Source organism: Lemur catta, chromosome 18, assembly GCF_020740605.2.
Source record: "Lemur catta isolate mLemCat1 chromosome 18, mLemCat1.pri, whole genome shotgun sequence".
NCBI lineage: Eukaryota > Metazoa > Chordata > Mammalia > Primates > Lemuridae > Lemur > Lemur catta.
This window is the reverse complement of record NC_059145.1, coordinates 20592587-20609617: the sequence shown is the minus strand read 5'-3', so window position 1 is coordinate 20609617 and position 17031 is coordinate 20592587. Positions and strand designations below refer to the sequence as shown.

Genomic DNA, 17031 nt, shown 5'->3' with positions numbered 1-17031 from the left:
GTCACATGCCCCACAAAATATTTCCTTCTATCTCAAAAGAGTATTAGCTTCTTTAATCTAAGAAGGTAATGAGAGGTTTTTAAACTGATTAAATCAGCTTAGTTCATACAAAGTCTATTATGACTAAATATTCAATTAAAACAATTTCCAAAGCAAAATCTGACAAAATCCTCTCTTACAGTAATTTAGATGATAGGTTTTTAACATTAGGCAAATTAAATCCTTCTCACAGTTGGTATTTTCCAAAGGGTCAGAAATAGTTGCAGAAGTTCACTGGGACAAAAATCTACTTTGTGTGGTAGTCATGTTCCGTGATCATAAACAATAGAAACTAGAAAGCATTAATGTGAGCCTAACATTCCTATTTATTTTATTTTATTTTTACTTCAATGGCTACATACATGCAAAAGTTGAACATGTCATCACAAATGCTTTAAATAAGATTCAAAAAATAAAAATACCTCAAAATCCATTTACTTATGGAAATATATATGACAATTATAGTGAAGTCAATTATATCCTTTTTTTCTAATCTATCAGAAAAATACCTATCTTATAAAAAAGAATTTTAATTCATGTCCAGAGTTTTTTTTAAAAAATCCTTCAGGAATAATTTTAAAACAAGATGAATGTTAGTACAATGTTTAGAGAAACAAGTCCCAGGCTTTTGCTAAATGAGTCTGATATCTTTATACCTCATTTTGAAATCACTGAAAAAACTCAAGTTTAGAAAAGAGCATTTTTTTTAAAACTATGATGATGATGATTATAGTTGATATGGCTAGTAAAGCAAGTGAAGGGCACAACTTTGATAAAAAGATATTGGTGAAAGTTCTTTAAAATGTTTCAGTGGAGAATTTTATTTACAAACACATGTTGGAGGCTAAAAGTAGCCCCACCACCTTCTGCTGGTCAGCACTGCAAGAGGAATTAAAAATCCTGGGTGCAATGAAAATTCTGGGTGCACCGCCCTTTTGAAAAATGTATAAGCACGCACAAGCTCCCGTGACTCCAAAAACAAGCCATCCTAAGGAGGCCTCTGCAAATGGCCCTGCCCTTTTAGCAGGCAAAAACAGCCAGAGGCTTGGCAAAGGCAAGAGAGGGAAATTGGCACATTCTGAGGGAGTCTCAATGTTCCAGAGGGTGGCCCTGTCTTTTTACTAAAATCAGTATTTCTTTGGTAGTATAATACAATACGTAGCAACAATTCCAATGATGAATATGAACAGAATGCACTCAAAGTTCAACGTTGTGAATGTTCATATTCATCCTGGAAATGAGATTTAACTTCCTGCTCCTAAATGAACAGTGGCAGAGAAAGCTGCCCAGGTTGGAGGACGGTCGATTATTAGAAATGACATACAACGTGAGCAGGAAAAGGGGATCATGTAACAAAACGTGTTAGAATTGATTTGGAAAGCCCTAAGTGGGTAAACACACCCAAACTTTGGAAGAAGCTTAATTCAAACAATTAAAATATCACCTCCTCTTTGAATCAGAGATATCAGGTTTCCTACTGAGAGAAATCCCTTGCTACCGCTCTAAGCCTTTCATTGAAAAGGCCAAATTGAAATTCTGGTTAGAAATATTTCCACAGAGGATCCAAAGACCTAGAGTTTGATTTATATCCTGATACTGAACTGTGCGATTACGGTGTTCATGTTAGGCAACCCAACTATTTTTTTTTCTCTTTATCACTAACAAAAAAAAAAAAGTTTTAAAAAGGAAAAATAAAAGATGTGTGTGCTGTCAGTGCAAAATCAGATTAAGTATGGTTTTTCTTTTCCGTGGGACAGAAAAAAACAATGCCCAGCTCATGGTACGTAGGAATGTGTCACAACAAATAATCAGAAGACAGGTTTCACCAAGCTAGTATTCCTCCTCGTACAGTGTGGTTTTCAAAACCAGTATTGTCATGATTATGCATATTCTCATTAACTAGGTACAGCAGAGCTACTTAAAGGGAAACCAATTTCTTGTGCCTCAATGAAAGGGGAGTGTAGAAAACAATAATTAGACTGAATAAGGAATTTTAAAGGGCAAAAAAAAAAAAAAATTCAGACTGAAAAGAACGGAGAATTTAGAAAGCCAAAAAAAAATTTTTTTTTTAAAGCAAATAATGTGACGGTAGAAACCCACACAATCTCCCCCCCACCCCACCTGCCACTTTGAGTCCTAATTGCCCAATCTGCAAGGACAGAAACCCACTCTAAATTGACCAGCATCGGGCTTCGGCATGTCTTCTCTTCACTCTCCCTCCTGTTAAGACCGTTTCCAAAACCAATCAGCAAAGGACAAAGAATTCTTTACAGAGTGCAATTAGTGTTTTCCACGTCCACCTTCAAAAGCATGATGCTCTTCATGGGCTAAAGGACAGAAAAAAACAAAAAAGAAAAAAAGGAAAGAAAACTTTAAGCAAAGGATGGGCCAACCCTCCTCTAGGCATCTCATTCAGCTTCCCCAAATGTTGGCAAGAACTCAAATACCTTTTTTGCCAGTAACTGTTAGCTAAGGCGTGCATTTCCTGAGAAACGTAATAATGAAAATTAAAACAAGGAATAAACAAGCAATGGGCATGCTGCCTGTTTCTTCTTGCTGTGCCTGAGAGGATGAGTCATCCCGACAAGCTGATGAAGAGAGTATGTTGGGCTGCAAGCAAGTGCTGCAGGGGAGACTGTGCCCCACAAAATGCACGGAGAGCGGGGACGCCTGACATTACCCAAGACAGAGCCACTCATGAGCCTATCTTTAAAAATAAAATAAAACAAAAATAAAGCAAAGCAAAGAACCACACCAGGGTGATAGCAATTATATTACTTTCCCTCCCCACCTCTCAACACTCTCTGTGGGAAATGGAGTTTCATAAAATTGATGAGTCTTTTATTTTTCCCAATCATGTTTCCCTCCGCCCCCCAGTGGATTTTCAGTCCTATTGTCTGGCTCACAAAATTACTAATTAGGAACTCTAGAACTGAAAATAAATTATGCTACCAAAAATATTTTTAAAGACTTCATATTTTTTTAAAGTGGAAGGTGGAAATGGGAGACCTATGAAATACACAGCATTTCCTCCAAGGCAAAAGGCCAAGGCTGAGAATCCACTTGCTGGACTTGGTTAACCATAACCATGATGCAGTGTCTGATAAAGGCAGGGGCAATGCAGGATCCCTGGGTACTTTGCCACCCTGCACCCTACCCCCACCAGCGGTGAAAGGTGTCCTAGGAAGGCACAGATGGGCTGGCCTATTTCACCTTTTGATCCCCTCCCAATTCTCTGTTTTTAATATGGACTAAATTAATCCCAGGGGTGGGGTGGGACTATTTTCCCTCCAAGATCACCTTGGATGCTCACCCCAACCTGCTCATGGCCTGTGTGAAACACACGGGAGACACACTTTACAGCTCCCAGGGTTACCTCCAGTTGGCCAAATTCCTAAGGGTGGCCAGAAATCTGAACTCATTTAATGGAACATTTCTGACAGCTATAATTTCATATATTTTTTCGTGTGTGTGTGTGTGTGTGTGTGTGTGTGTATGTGTGTGTGTTCTTTTTAAGAAAGATGTTTAGGGCAGACACCGAAGAAAACATAGTTTGGTCTGCAGTTAAATACACTGTGCTTCAGGGTCAAGTGGAGGAGCTGCAGACCCACTGTGATATTGGTGTCCAAATTGTAAATCCAGAGATATGGACCATCCAGAGATTTTTATTACTTCTAGAGTGTGAGAGACAGTCTGGGGTGGTCATTGTTGAAACACTGCGATGTTGGTGGGTTAAGGAGACAGCAAAACAGAACACGGGCAGCTCGGAGCATCCAGAGAGCAGAGGGCACGCTGTCAGCCTCGGGGCAGCTAGCCCCGGTGGAAAGGGAATAGAACTGCTCTAAGCCAGGAGTTGGCAAACGTTTTCTAGAAAGGTGAAGAGAATAAATATCTTAGTTTTTGCAGGCCTGACAGTCTCTGTCCCGAGTCTTAATTCTGCTGTTGTAGGACTAAAGCAGGTGTGGACACTAGGGACACAAATGGGCATTGCTATATGCCAATAAAACTTTATTTATGGACACTGAAATTTGATATTCATATAATCTTCGTGGGTCACAAAATACAATTCTTTTGCTTTTTTCCAACCATTGAAAAGTGGCAAAACCATTCTCAGATGCGTGGGTGGGGTGGGGTGGGGCAAGGACAGGGCAGATTTGCCCCCAGGTTTTGGTTTGCCAACCCCTGCTCTAAACAAGCCTCACGTCGGAAAAGACCTTCGTCATTCAGCTGCTTTAAAGAACTTTACATAAATGGGGAGGGGGGCAGGGTGTCTCTGTACATCGTGAGTTTCCCAAAGGAACAATCTGTATCCAGATCATATGTAAATTACCCACAGTCTAATCCTCATGCCCCGTCTGGAGGCTGTAACTGAATATGCTTGGGTTCATTCTACGTGGAGAATCTACAGTCACCTAGCTGTGCCTACTTCCACCTATTGACAAGACAGAGTAAGAGCATGAATTGGCCATTTCTAACTTAGCTCACCTGCGCCTGCTCATCATGCTGCAAATAAGATTTCTGCCCAAACCTCAGTTTTCCAAATCACTTTTGCAGCAAGTGGTGTATAACCCTGCTGAGTAAAGGACTGCCTGCTTTATAGAAAATAAAGAGAATTGCTTGGTTTTTTTTTCAAATTCACATTTTTATTTGAATAAGCTTTGAGTTTCAAAATGTTGATTTATGCCATTAAAATATGGACTTTTGCTGAGACTCATAGCCAGTTCTCTATTACTCACAAGCTTTACAATGGCCTCTCCCTTTCGGGTGTCTGTTCAGCTGGATTCAAGGGGCCAAGGTGCAACTTTGTTTCCCCTAGTTGGGCTGTTTCCTTCCACAGCCATCACAACAGCTAAGCAGCGAATCGTCCTGCCCCTAGTCAGTGATTATCACCACGGCCCTAAGAACTAGCCTGGCCACTCTGTGGCCTCATTATCTAATAATACTCTTATATTGTGGTGAGTCTGCTGCTAACCAATAGGGTATGTGGAGATCTAATCATAGAATTTTGAAGTAGAAGGAACCTTGGAGATCATCTAAGACCAACCTCCTCGATACTCGTTTGAGAAAGCAAAAGGATGGGAAGTTGTGACTTGTTCATGAAGGTCACACTCTCGAAGTGGGTCAAAATCCAAAGTGCCTGACTTAATGATTCCAAATTGCTTTTCTCCTCTTTTGAGTCAAGTATGGAGCTGGTTCAAAAGTGGTGAAGAATGTTTTAGCCTCATTCATAAATGGCAGCGAAACACACTTCCTTCTGCAGTGTTTCTGCTAGTTATTCTTGTGGAGCAGAAAAAAGAGAAAACCCCGGTGACCTTTCAATTAAATATCTGGGGTGAAAATATAATTAATGTATTCTTAAAGGATAAAAACTAGCATCAAAAAATGTGATTTTCACACTGCACAGCCAACAGGCAACTTCTGCAGTGGCGTCTTTCTGCCTCTTTTATTTAAACTTTCATATAAAATTCAGAATATCTGCAAAACTTCTGGATATCTGCAGGGCCAGATCAATTCCACTGCTTAAAACTTAAAATCATTTGGTCTGTAATTGTATGATTCCTTACAGGGAGGCTTTAGTTTTAATATTCTCTGTCATAGGAGAACAATTGCAAAATGAGATGTGATTTTTTAAAAATCCTTTTTGGCAAGGAGTTGGAAAAAATGAAACAATAAAGAAATGTATTTCAGCAATTCTAAGATGCACTCCTCACCACCACCACACACTGATTTGAAGTCCTCTGGTATCAATAATGTGTCGTAGTTTAATTGGGAGTGTTGTATTTCTTTCTTAATGATACTAAATAATGGAGTGCCTTATCATCAAGGGCATCTCAGATTCAGTGAAGTTTAAAAAATGGGTTATCGACTCTAGGAAGAGTTTGGGATATAGGAAATTTATCAGATATTTGTAGGGCTGTCAATCCTTTTCTCTAACTCACTGTTAAAAAGTGTAACCTGCAGTTTGATCTACCAAACATTGGTTTAATAGCACTAAGATGTTTTCATTATGAAAAAGATGACTTTTTCAAAAGAGCACACAAAAGCAATGAACATGAATCATGATGGAAACAATGGGTCCACACACCTATTCATGCTGTTAACATTTTGCCACTGTGGGTGAATTCTTTCAGTCCTATGTCACAGTCAACCGTAATGAGGAAATATTAGCATTTCAGTAGAACATTCAATCATGCCTGTGCTCAGAATGCATTTCTTCTACAAATACAGATGTTATACATTATAAATTCCTGTTTATGAAGGGATGATTGAATATCTACCTACCAGCTCATATAATGACATTTTTGTTATTGTTCTTTCCAATAGAAAGTAATTTTTTCTGAGGATTATGAATTTAAGTCCAGGTTTAAATTTTTGAAATAACAAATATAATATGTATTTCCCTTTTCTGATCCATGCAGTCAGGCAAGAATAAAATCTCATTTTAATTCCTGAGACTAAACTTGTTTTTTTTTTAAACGTTTCAATGTATTTTATTGAATTCTTTTGAATTATTGAATTTCAAGTGATTCTGCCTTCACCTCATTTGCAACACAGTTTCTACCTTTAAAAATATCATAGAATAAGCTAGAAAGTAGTAACTGGAAATGAAGCACTTACGTTTATAAAATACTGCTTTAAATGTTATGTGGGGCAGAAGTTCATAGATCTTTTCTAAAACAGTCGCTTCACCGACTAAGGAGGCATTTACATTCCAGACCTGGACGACATCTTCTCGGTCCCGAACACTGACACTAACTCCTATTACTTCGTCATCTGGGGGAGAAGACGGAAAAAAAGAAATGAGTGATATTTTTCAACTCAGTCTGATTGATCCTAAGAATCTAATCATTTTATCTGAAAGTTATAGATAGGATGGGAAAAAGAAGGTGGCACAAGAGAATTTGTAAGAAATAATTGTTTCTACGGGAATCACTGGAAAAATGCAAGTTAGTGTACAAAAGCTGTAGCAGTCACATCACATTTACCCAGGGACTTAGATAAACAAGATGTTCCAGCCAAATGTGTTTTCCAGATAAGTAATTTACCCTTTTTAAAGTTACCAAAGCTTTCTGACTATTTCTTACTCTGTTTTGATGAGATTTCTTTTTTAAATGGGTTGCATAATTCCCTGCCCTCTGAAAGCCAAGTGAACTGAAATGAACTTTTCCTCGATGCCTTGCTGTCTTTGTTAAAGAAGAGCAAGAATTTCTCCTGACTTCCTGCCAGGCTTTCAGAGACCTTGAGGTGGTTAGTGCTATCTGCCCCAGCACTGACTGGACCCAGACTGTGCAGCCTACGTTGCTCATCTGCTTTTTGTGGTTTGTCTGTCTGCTCCTTGCCTACAAATCTTTCCTGCTCTCTGATGCTTCCCTGTAGCAATCCCCTTCTGGTTCTGGGCATTATTCCGTGGGCTAGAGAACCAAAGACTATCTGTCAGCGCCGTATAGAGTGTAAGTAAATATCTTCTGAGTATGCCTCTGTGATTCTAAGTACTATACTTCAGTGAATGGACATTCATTTACCTACATTGATTAATGTAGGCCTTTAAAAAAATGAAATTCTATATTCGGGGCTGCCTTGTAGAAAGTTGAGCATAGTGGCTGGATAGTAAGTACACTGTTATATACTCCCTTGCAGCCACTTTGTTTACGGTACTTTGTAGCCAATTGATGGTAGTACACACACCTGGTTTTCTGTGCTCCTGACACAGTAATGAAATAAGGCCAGCTTTTTGCACTTGCACACTTAGCAGCAATAAGTCATACTCAAAAGATAAGCATTATCAGAATTAGGAACTTTTGCTTTAATTAATATTCTTCGCTTAATTTGCTAACTTCTGTAAATCTAAATATGCATGTCATCAGTTTTTCTGATTGTCTTCTGGAGGTTAAAACATTTTAGTATTAGGATATCGTTTAAATGAGAACACACCCAATTTACTAAAAGAAGTCATATTCAGTACAATAATTCCTTTCTTTCCTCCTCCATTCTTCCCTTCCCTTTTTCCTCTCTGCCTTCTTTGCTTTTTCAATGAATTTGGCCCTGGCTAAATGTGTATGACTTGACACTAAATGACTCCATTTATATAAATGTTCAAAACCAGGCAAAATTAGCCTATGGTGTCAAAAGTTAGCTTGGTGGCCACCTTTGAATGAAGGGAAGATGAGGGGGGATTCTGGGGGGCTGGTAATGTCCTGTTCCTCTATCTGCATGCTAGCTACAGGGGTATGCTTACTTTGAGAGCATTTATCAAAGTGTGTACTTTTCTGTATATATGTCACATTCAAACAAAAAGTCCCCCCCAAAAACAGTACCTAATTATGGCTATCTACAGAAACTTACTATCCCATCAAGAACAGTTTTTAGGTACAAGTTACTTATTTTTAAATTTATACTTTGAGAATAAATAGTCTTGCTAGAGCTCAATGGTTTATTCCATGTGAAAATAAAATCATCAAATAAAGAGGGAAGCTTTGCTGTTTATCACTTTCAAGAATGGCCACGAAGTCACTAGATCGGTCTTTTGGGGAAATAGACGCATTTCCCAGTCTTTGGGTATTGCCCGTTTCTACGCTATTGGTCAGGGGCTGATGTAATTGACGGATGCTGAATACGCTGAACTGTCAATATCTCAGTTTGGCTTGCCTTTCGGTAACTGAGGCATAGTTACTAGCACAGCACTTTCCACGGCATGGTAAAAGGCTGCACCTGTATGCAAAGGCAAATCCATCAGCAAATATGCAATATTCATAAGTGGAATCAACCAGCAAAACCTCGATTATTTTAGGTTACTGGCAGCATAAGACATTAGAGTTAGGAGGAGCCGCTGTCTAAAGATGATGGAAGTGAGGCCCAGAGAGATCAGCTGACTCGCTTAAAGTGGCAGAGCTAGTTAACAGAAGAGCTTATGGTTAATAGTTAAAGGTGGTCTCGTTTCCTAATTCAACCACAGAACAACTTGTCTTCTTTACTCAACATTGGCTATTTATTATTACTTAGACTATTTTCCCTGGCTCTGGAAACAGGAATAATTCATACAGAAGATTTCTTCTCCCAAGGGTTTATGTATTTATAATTATATACAAGATGCATTTTTGGCTGTATATTATCAAGTTGCTAACTACTCCCTATTAAAACAGAAGAAATATGTATTTTTGAGACAATTTTATCTTCACACAGGCTTTGTCTTAAGTGACTAGAAAGTGGTGTAAGGAGTAAGCAGAATAAAAATAGGATTATTGAAACTGCTAGCGAGACGGATTTGACACTCGCCATGGGACTGGGAAGGCCTACAGGGGCTCTCAAAGACAGCACCGTCTAAGGAGTCTGAAAGCCAATTGATCAATATCATTAACTAAAAAACAAAAAAAAAAACCCCAAAAAAACCCAAAAAAATAAACAAAACTTAACTGAAAGCTGAAGAGGAAAAATATTATCCTAATGTTACCTCAGAAGCATTCAGAAGGAACTGCCTGAGAAGAAAATAAGACTTTAAACAGGCAATTACATTCTCCTCTTTGAGAGGTTTCATCGTAAGCACAAAGCAAACCAAAAAGTACTCACAGAGGCTCTCGGAAATGCACTCAGCATCTGAAAATGGTCTCCAAAGGAAAGTCCTGAAGACCTTCCTCCACTGTGGGATCACAGGTAAGGACACTGAGCAGCCCTGACTACCTGCCATGGTCCTCTTTGAGCAGGGGACCGAGCGAAGAACAAAGGCAGAAGGAAGGGACTGAGAGGGACAGGAGGGACGAAGGGATCGTGCCTGCCCAGCTCCCAGCTTCACTAGACACCAAAGGCACTCTCTGCCTTTGGAAGTGTTGGAACAGATAAAGGAAACCTACTACAAGTTGTGTCAAGAGCCCAACTGATGTCAAATTTTTCTTTTCTTTCTGCCTATTTATTTTGGACAGATGGTTGCAGATACTATTAAGTTGAGCTATGAGGGGGAAAAATATATATGTATATATACATACAAATGTAATATACACATATGTAAATTTACATATGTACATAGACACAATATGTTATGTAATATACACATATGTAATATACACATATGTAATATACACATATGTAATATACATAGACACAAATATAATATACACATGTGTAAATTTACATATGTACATAGACACATGTATCTAACACTAAACACCACGAACACATCAAAAAAAAAACAAAACATCTGAGCAGCTTCATAGTTACAAAACAAACAAACTTCTGCAAGAAACAAGCAGGAGCCAAGCACACATGAGGCATGACGACCGGAGCTGTGGGCTTCTTTACCTGCTGCGGCACAATCTGTGAACTGTTCCCCGATAGTTGCTAACAACAACTCTTTCCAAACTGTGGACTGATGTGGGGAAAGAATAAAAAAACAAAAACAAAACAAAACACATATATATTTTTAGACAATTATCTTCAGGAGCTAGACAAGTTACATCTTCTTCAACTTCACATGCACTTTCTGTGCCCATACTTGGAGCCTACAGACATCTCCAAATCACGGGTGTAAACGTTTACAAGGCTGGCATATATTGCATTGGTTTACAAATAAACTTACACAGATACGAGGGATCCAAAGTCTTATGAAAGCTAGCCTTTAGTAAAACCGCTGGTGAAATTCAGAAGAGCTGGGAAAAATGCATTCAAAGGACTTAAAATTTTTCAACTTTTTTGCCTCTCACCAATTCAAAGTGTATAAATTGATTATATATATTTATATATAAAGTGAATGCTATTAGCAAAATCCTTCTCTTCAAAACCCTTCTTTTTCTTTTTTCTTTTCTTTCTTTTTTTTTTTTTAATAGCTTATAAAGTACTTCAAACGTCACACAAGTGAAGAACACTTGAGGAAATTTCTTGTTTACTTAATTAATACTAGAGACTTGGAAAATTCCATTGACCTAGGAAGATTGTTTATGCTGGGTGACAGAACTTTGTGCATGAATGTATGCAGTTTCCCTGGAAGAATCAGTACATGTTCTGGGCTACCTCCTACCAACGCTGGAGTGCCTTCTACTCAAGATCTACTAAAGCCATCCAATAGACAGCCAGAATCCACTCACAGGTTACTGGAGGCCTAAAAGGTCCTCCAGTTATTCCCTTTGAAAAGTTCTTGGTCCCATTTATTCTCCTTGCCATGGTCCACAGGTTCCAAGGTCTCCCAGAAGTGGGTTGGAACCCTGAGAGGCTGCTGATTATCTGTGACTCAAGTACGTTATCAGCCTCTCTGAGCTTCAGTTTCTTTAGGCGAACAATAAATGGTAACAGGGCTGACCTCCCTGGGTTGCCATGACTGTGAAATTAGTCAATGAACACGTTCAAAGTGCTCAATGAAAGGGCTCAACATTTAAGATCCACCCCATAAATAGCTATGTGTTTGCTGTATGTCAGGTGCTCAAAACACATTAACTATTAATATAGTAATAGTGTTTATTGTTATGTTCTCCTGAGCTTAAGCAGCCTAGCTGAATTTTTAACCAAGGCCAGGGCAGTTAAGTAGGGAACTGAAATGTGACCTCTCACCTTCATGGAGGTTTTTCTCTTCTATTTCTTAGACCCTCCCTTCTGGCCTCCAGGTCTACTAGCCTTCTATCTAGAAATCATCGTTTCCATTTTCCATCTGTCCAACCACAGTTCTTTATGCTGTTAATGATGAAGTTAAGAGTGGGAGGAAGTTACGGGTAAGGAGACCTAACTCTCCTTCTTTGAATTCAGACAAGGTTGACCCACAAGGCTCCCTCTGGTTGATGATTAAGAATAGGCTGAACTGCTTGGGATGAGGGCACTTGTATGGACTTCAAAGCATGACTATTTGTGACCGAATGTGGCCAAGTGAGTTAACAAGGAGAGAAAGGACAAAGCTGCCTTTCTGCCACTTTTCAATGAATGTTGACATCATGATTGCTTCTACTCGAGTTCAAAGTCTAGTGTGAGTAAACAAAGAACATGAAAAGGCAAAAAGCATTCTTAGTGAAATTAAAAAAAAAACAAAACCCCTACATTTTCTCATTCTCTGATATTCTCTGCTCTCTCTCTTTTTTAGAGCGGGTGAGCAGAGAGACTTCATATGCCTTGCTCGGTTTGTTATTTGCTCCCCTGGTATTTTTTATTGTGTATGCCAAATAACAGTCAAATCTTAGAGCTACACATCTTGACCAATAGTTTGCACCTTTGACAAATAAATCTGGTCATATCTTTAGGTATGTGCTTATAGGGAAATGACTCCAGCTCAAACATATGGGTCCCTGGAGACATTTCAATTCTTTGAGCTTATCCACATGAAAGAAACCATGAAGAGGTGAGAATGGGTAGCGTTTCCCCTTCATCCATTTTCAAAGAAGATTTTTGGTTTCCCAGGGCTTAAATGATTTTAATATTCATGTTTCTTTGCAGTCACTATGATGAATTAAAGCCCACTCCTGGGAAATCTGCATTTCTGAGGCTTGGCCACTGCATAACAGCATCCCACCAGGTCATCACACCAACCAGGTTCTCACCAGCTCCAGAAGGAGGCTGGGCATCACGGCTCATGAAACCCTAAAGAATGGTGAGGTGCAAACCTCCCCCTTCCCCACACCATGGTCATTCTCAGAATTGCCTTTGTTCCCCAGAGGAGGAGGGATGAGACTTTGCTGGGAAGGATCCCACCTGCTACTGGGTAAAACCAACTTCCATGTGTTAGTCATGGCTGGCAAGGCAATGATTGCCATAAAGATAATCAATCAGCCTTTCTGTAAAGTTTGCAGGCGTTGACTTTTACACACTGCATGATGCAATCACACGATTACACCATTTCTATAGGGAAGTGCAATTCTACATTTTCAAGGTGACAGTGTAGGGCAGAAAATCACCAAGTCTGAACACAATTTCTCACCCCCAGGCGTGTCTGGGGACCGCCAGGCAGGCAGGCTGTATGGAAAGCGCCAAATGCCCAGCACAGGCAGTCCACAGCAATCCCACGCTTAGCCAGGTCTAGAAAAGGGTCAGAAGAAACCTACCGTGCTGTCCTTGGGAACTTTCATCTTCCATACGCCACCCTTTGCATTACTCTCCTCTTCCCTGGATCAAAGACCAACGTTTAAGGTTATACTCAAGGATTAAGAGGTTCTACGGATGTTTAGATTCAGTATTTCAACATAAAAACCGAAACGATTAGGCATTTTTCAATAAACTCTCCCCCAGTCCTTTTATTGGAAACAGAAGCAGATGAAAGAAAAGGAAACGGTTAGGGCCAGGGAGGGAAGAAAGTGGAATTCAGCAGCTACCCGGGCACGGTGGGGGATGAGGCACAAGTCCTCATCCTCAAGGAGGGGGTGTTGACAGGGTCCCTCGGCTCTCTGGGGATGGACAATTGATACAACTGTTTCACGTGTGAAAAGGCCTTTACATTGCAGTATCACGTTCATGACAAGGTCTCGTTTGATTCTCATAGCAATCTTGTGTCATAGGCGTAATAAGTGTCCCTTGGTGGACATCTGCTGTGTTCCCCTCTTTAATATCTGCTCTCTCTCTGGTAGGAGCACCTCAGCTGGCCCTTGAGGAACCACCTGTCCCCTACTCTTATGTCAGACCCACTCAGATAGGGTCGATTCCACCGCCCAGCTGCAGAGATGAGCTTACAACCCAGGCCTGCTATGAGAATATTGCCCCTTCCTTGTCTCTGGGACCCCAGTGAGGGCTAGTGAATGCTGACATCGATAAACTTGCAACGGGTAAGACCAGAGCTGATGAAGGCCATTTTGCTACCATAAAAGGGAGAGAATTAAACATGAAATTAAACCTAAAATTAGTCCTGAAAATTAAACTAATGCAGAAGGAAACAAAGCACATCTGATGGAAAGCGCCAGACTCCTGACAACATCTGAACACCCAGATCTGCTGGAAATCCCAGTGAATGTCTCAGGTTCAAAAAAAATCCGTTTCTTGCTCAAATTAGGTTTCTGTCATTTGCTAGTGAATGAGCTGAGATACATTACCATTTTATTAATGAGTAAGTAACTCAGAAAGGTTGAATGACATAAGGATTTATTACTACTTAGGACTCCAGTCTGGGCAAACCAACGTACTGTCCACCACTCTCCTCACTACACCAAGCTATTAAAGAAGGAGAACACTAGAACAGTCCCCTTTAGCCCCGGGCCATGATCAGTATCACAGACTTTCCATGGGGTCCATGTGTCAGACATGTCTCAGGGGATACGATCTTTTATGAGGTTCACAACAATTTCCCTCCCACCTTGACCTCAAGGTACACATTAGACACTTACCAAAGTGGTCGCCTCTCTCCTCTCATTAAATGATAACTACATCTCAAAGGCAGGCTGGTCACCGGAGGGATATTATTGTACACACTCCAGAATATCTTTAAAAAGAAAAACACTTTGTTTAATACAGCCAGTATTGATTTACTATGTTGCTAGATTATAAAATTAATGCATTAAAGAAAAAATTTGATGCTCATTAAGTTTTAGCCACTCAAAATAGATTTTTTTTCTCAGTATCACTTTTAACTTTTTGCTAGAAAATGTAATATGACATTAAAGAATGTCTGTTGCTGAGCTGGGTGTGTGCCTGTAGTCCCAGCTACTTCGGAGGCTGAGGCAGCAGGATTGCCTGAGCCCAGGAGTTCAAGGTTTAATGCACAATGGTTGTACCTGTGAATAGCCACTGCACTTCAGCCTGGGCAACATAGTGAGCCCCTGTCTCTACAAAAAAAAAAAAAGAAAGAAAGAAAGAAAGAAAAAGAAAAAAGTTCCTTGGTGTTAGCCAAGTTCTTTGTTTCAGGAAGCTATGGTTATTAAGCAAACCTTCTTATGTAACATGTGTATACAGAAAGCTGGAAAGGATCTTGCTATTCTGACAGGTAGATGGTATTTAATAAAGCCTTCAGGACTGAATATATGCATTGAACCATATTTCCTTTTTTTTTTTTTGTTTGAGACAGAGTCTTGCTCTGTTGCCTGGGCTAGAGTGAGTGCCGTGGCGTCAGCCTGGCTCACAGCAACCTCAAACTCCTGGGCTCAAGCGATCCTCCTGCCTCAGCCTCCCAAGTAGCTGGGACTACAGGCATGTGCCACCATGCTCAGCTAATTTTTTCTATATATTTTTAGTTGTCCAGATAATTTCTTTCTACTTTTTTAGTAGAGACAGGGTCTCACTCTTGCTCAGGCTGGTCTTGAACTCCTGAGCTCAAACGATCTGCCTGCCCCGGCCTCCCAGAGTGCTAGGATTACAGGTGTGAGCCATGGTGCCTGACCTGAACCATATTTCCTTATAACAGACTCTGTCTTGTCTCGAAGCCTGGAAGGAGTCTGGGATGCTCTGGCTTGTGGGCAGGGGTAAAGGAAGGGGCAAAGAGGAACCACCTTAGGCACTCTGTCTTCCTTCCTTTCCTCTCCTAGAAGGATCAGGGGACAGCTCAGCTATTGAAACAATGAGCTGCCCATGATTCAGGGTGTATCTGCATATTTGTGTCTTCCTAAAATTCATATGTTGAAACCCTAACCCCTACTGGGATGAGATTAGCAGGTGAGGCATTTGGGAGATAATTAGGTCATGGAGGTAGGGCCACCATGACAGGATTAGTGTCCTCATAAGAAGAGGGAGAAAGCTAACCCTCTCTTCATCACATCAGGATATAAGGAGAAGGCAGGCATCTGTTAGCCAGGAAGAGAGCCTTCACCAGAACCTGCTCATGCTGGCTCCCTGGTCTTGGACTTCCAGTGTCCAGAACTGTGAGAAGCAAAGGGTTGCTGTATAAGCTGCCCAGTTTATGGTATTCTGCTACAGTAGTAGAACTAAGACACAGGGTAACTAGTAAACAGAAACAGATTATATAAAAAATAATAAAGTAATAGTAATAAAAACAGTAATGGTACCATCAAGTGATATTGAGCTATTCTGCGTTCTAGGCTTTGTTCTGTGAACTTTTACATGTTTATGTAATTTATCCTAATGACAACCTTATGAGGAGAAATGATTACTATCCTTGTTTTATGGATAAGGAAACCAAGGCAGACATTAACCAGCGTGAGAATCACTGTTTGGTATGACCATTAGGATCAGGATGAAGATGGAGGCTATGAAGAAGAAAACACACCCTGGTTTGTTTGGAATGGGTTATAGAATGACTATGCTATGAATTCTAGGCATAGAATTATTATGCAAACAAAAAATATCATTCTGTGTGGTGAGGTAAGTAAAGGGTGATTATCTGGGTCTCCTAGTGGGTCTAAAGAAAAAGTAACAGAACAATTAGAAAAATGAATCCTGGGGCCTCATGAATTGAGTTGCACAGGTGGAATGGAATTTTATCCATGTTAATGACACTCCTGATGGGTTGTTCAAAACTGTTTTGTGTAAAAAAATAAAATAAAGCTGAATTAATTGCAAAGGTGGCAGTGATGAACTGTAAGATAAAACTGAAGGTAACAAACTCCCTGATGGTAGATTTATTAATTGAGAATCCACCTTGCCTCCCTTCTACTAAAATGGTGCTAGTGCAGGTAGCAGCTGAAAGTAGATTTGTAATAATAGTAGCTCCTCCAACAAGATATCTGTCCTTATGAAGGCACCTATCTTACAAATGCTTTGCTCTTTGTGCAAATAATATTATGCCAATATTCTTGTTTCTGTTTGAGGTGTGAGTGTGGATACATATAGCTGGAATTTGAACCCAGGCAAATGCATTATAAAATCCCTGTTCTTAACCACTCATCTATTTTCTTTGATGCTATTGCTACATGTTTTAGGCATATATTTCTCCAATCTTGGAAGCCATTGGCAAGAAGCCACAGAAAGAGGGACACCTGTTGAAGATGTCTTCCCACCAGTAAGATGCCCTGAGCTCCAATGAGTCTGGTGGTTGTCTTAACTCCAGCTTGAAACCCCTGCTATGATGTGACAATGACCTCTGTAGAATTTATGGAGAAAATGATGCCCAAATGAAGACCCCTGACACAGGTAAAACCAATAGGATGTCAG

General features: G+C 40.0%; 1 protein-coding gene across 1 annotated transcript in view; it reads right to left on the bottom strand.

Annotated features, from left to right (window-relative positions):
- Window positions 1-347: 347 nt before the first annotated feature.
- EIF4E3 (eukaryotic translation initiation factor 4E family member 3) overlaps window positions 348-17031 on the bottom strand; it is a 38590-nt gene continuing 21906 nt past the window's right edge. Inside the window, exons 3-7 of the mRNA XM_045529897.1 lie at window positions 14316-14410; window positions 13047-13107; window positions 10330-10396; window positions 6658-6813; window positions 348-2366 (exon numbers count right to left, since the gene is read on the bottom strand). Coding sequence (XP_045385853.1) covers window positions 2320-2366; window positions 6658-6813; window positions 10330-10396; window positions 13047-13107; window positions 14316-14410 — 426 coding nt within the window. The 3' untranslated portion in view covers window positions 348-2319. The remainder of the gene's footprint in view (window positions 2367-6657; window positions 6814-10329; window positions 10397-13046; window positions 13108-14315; window positions 14411-17031) is intronic.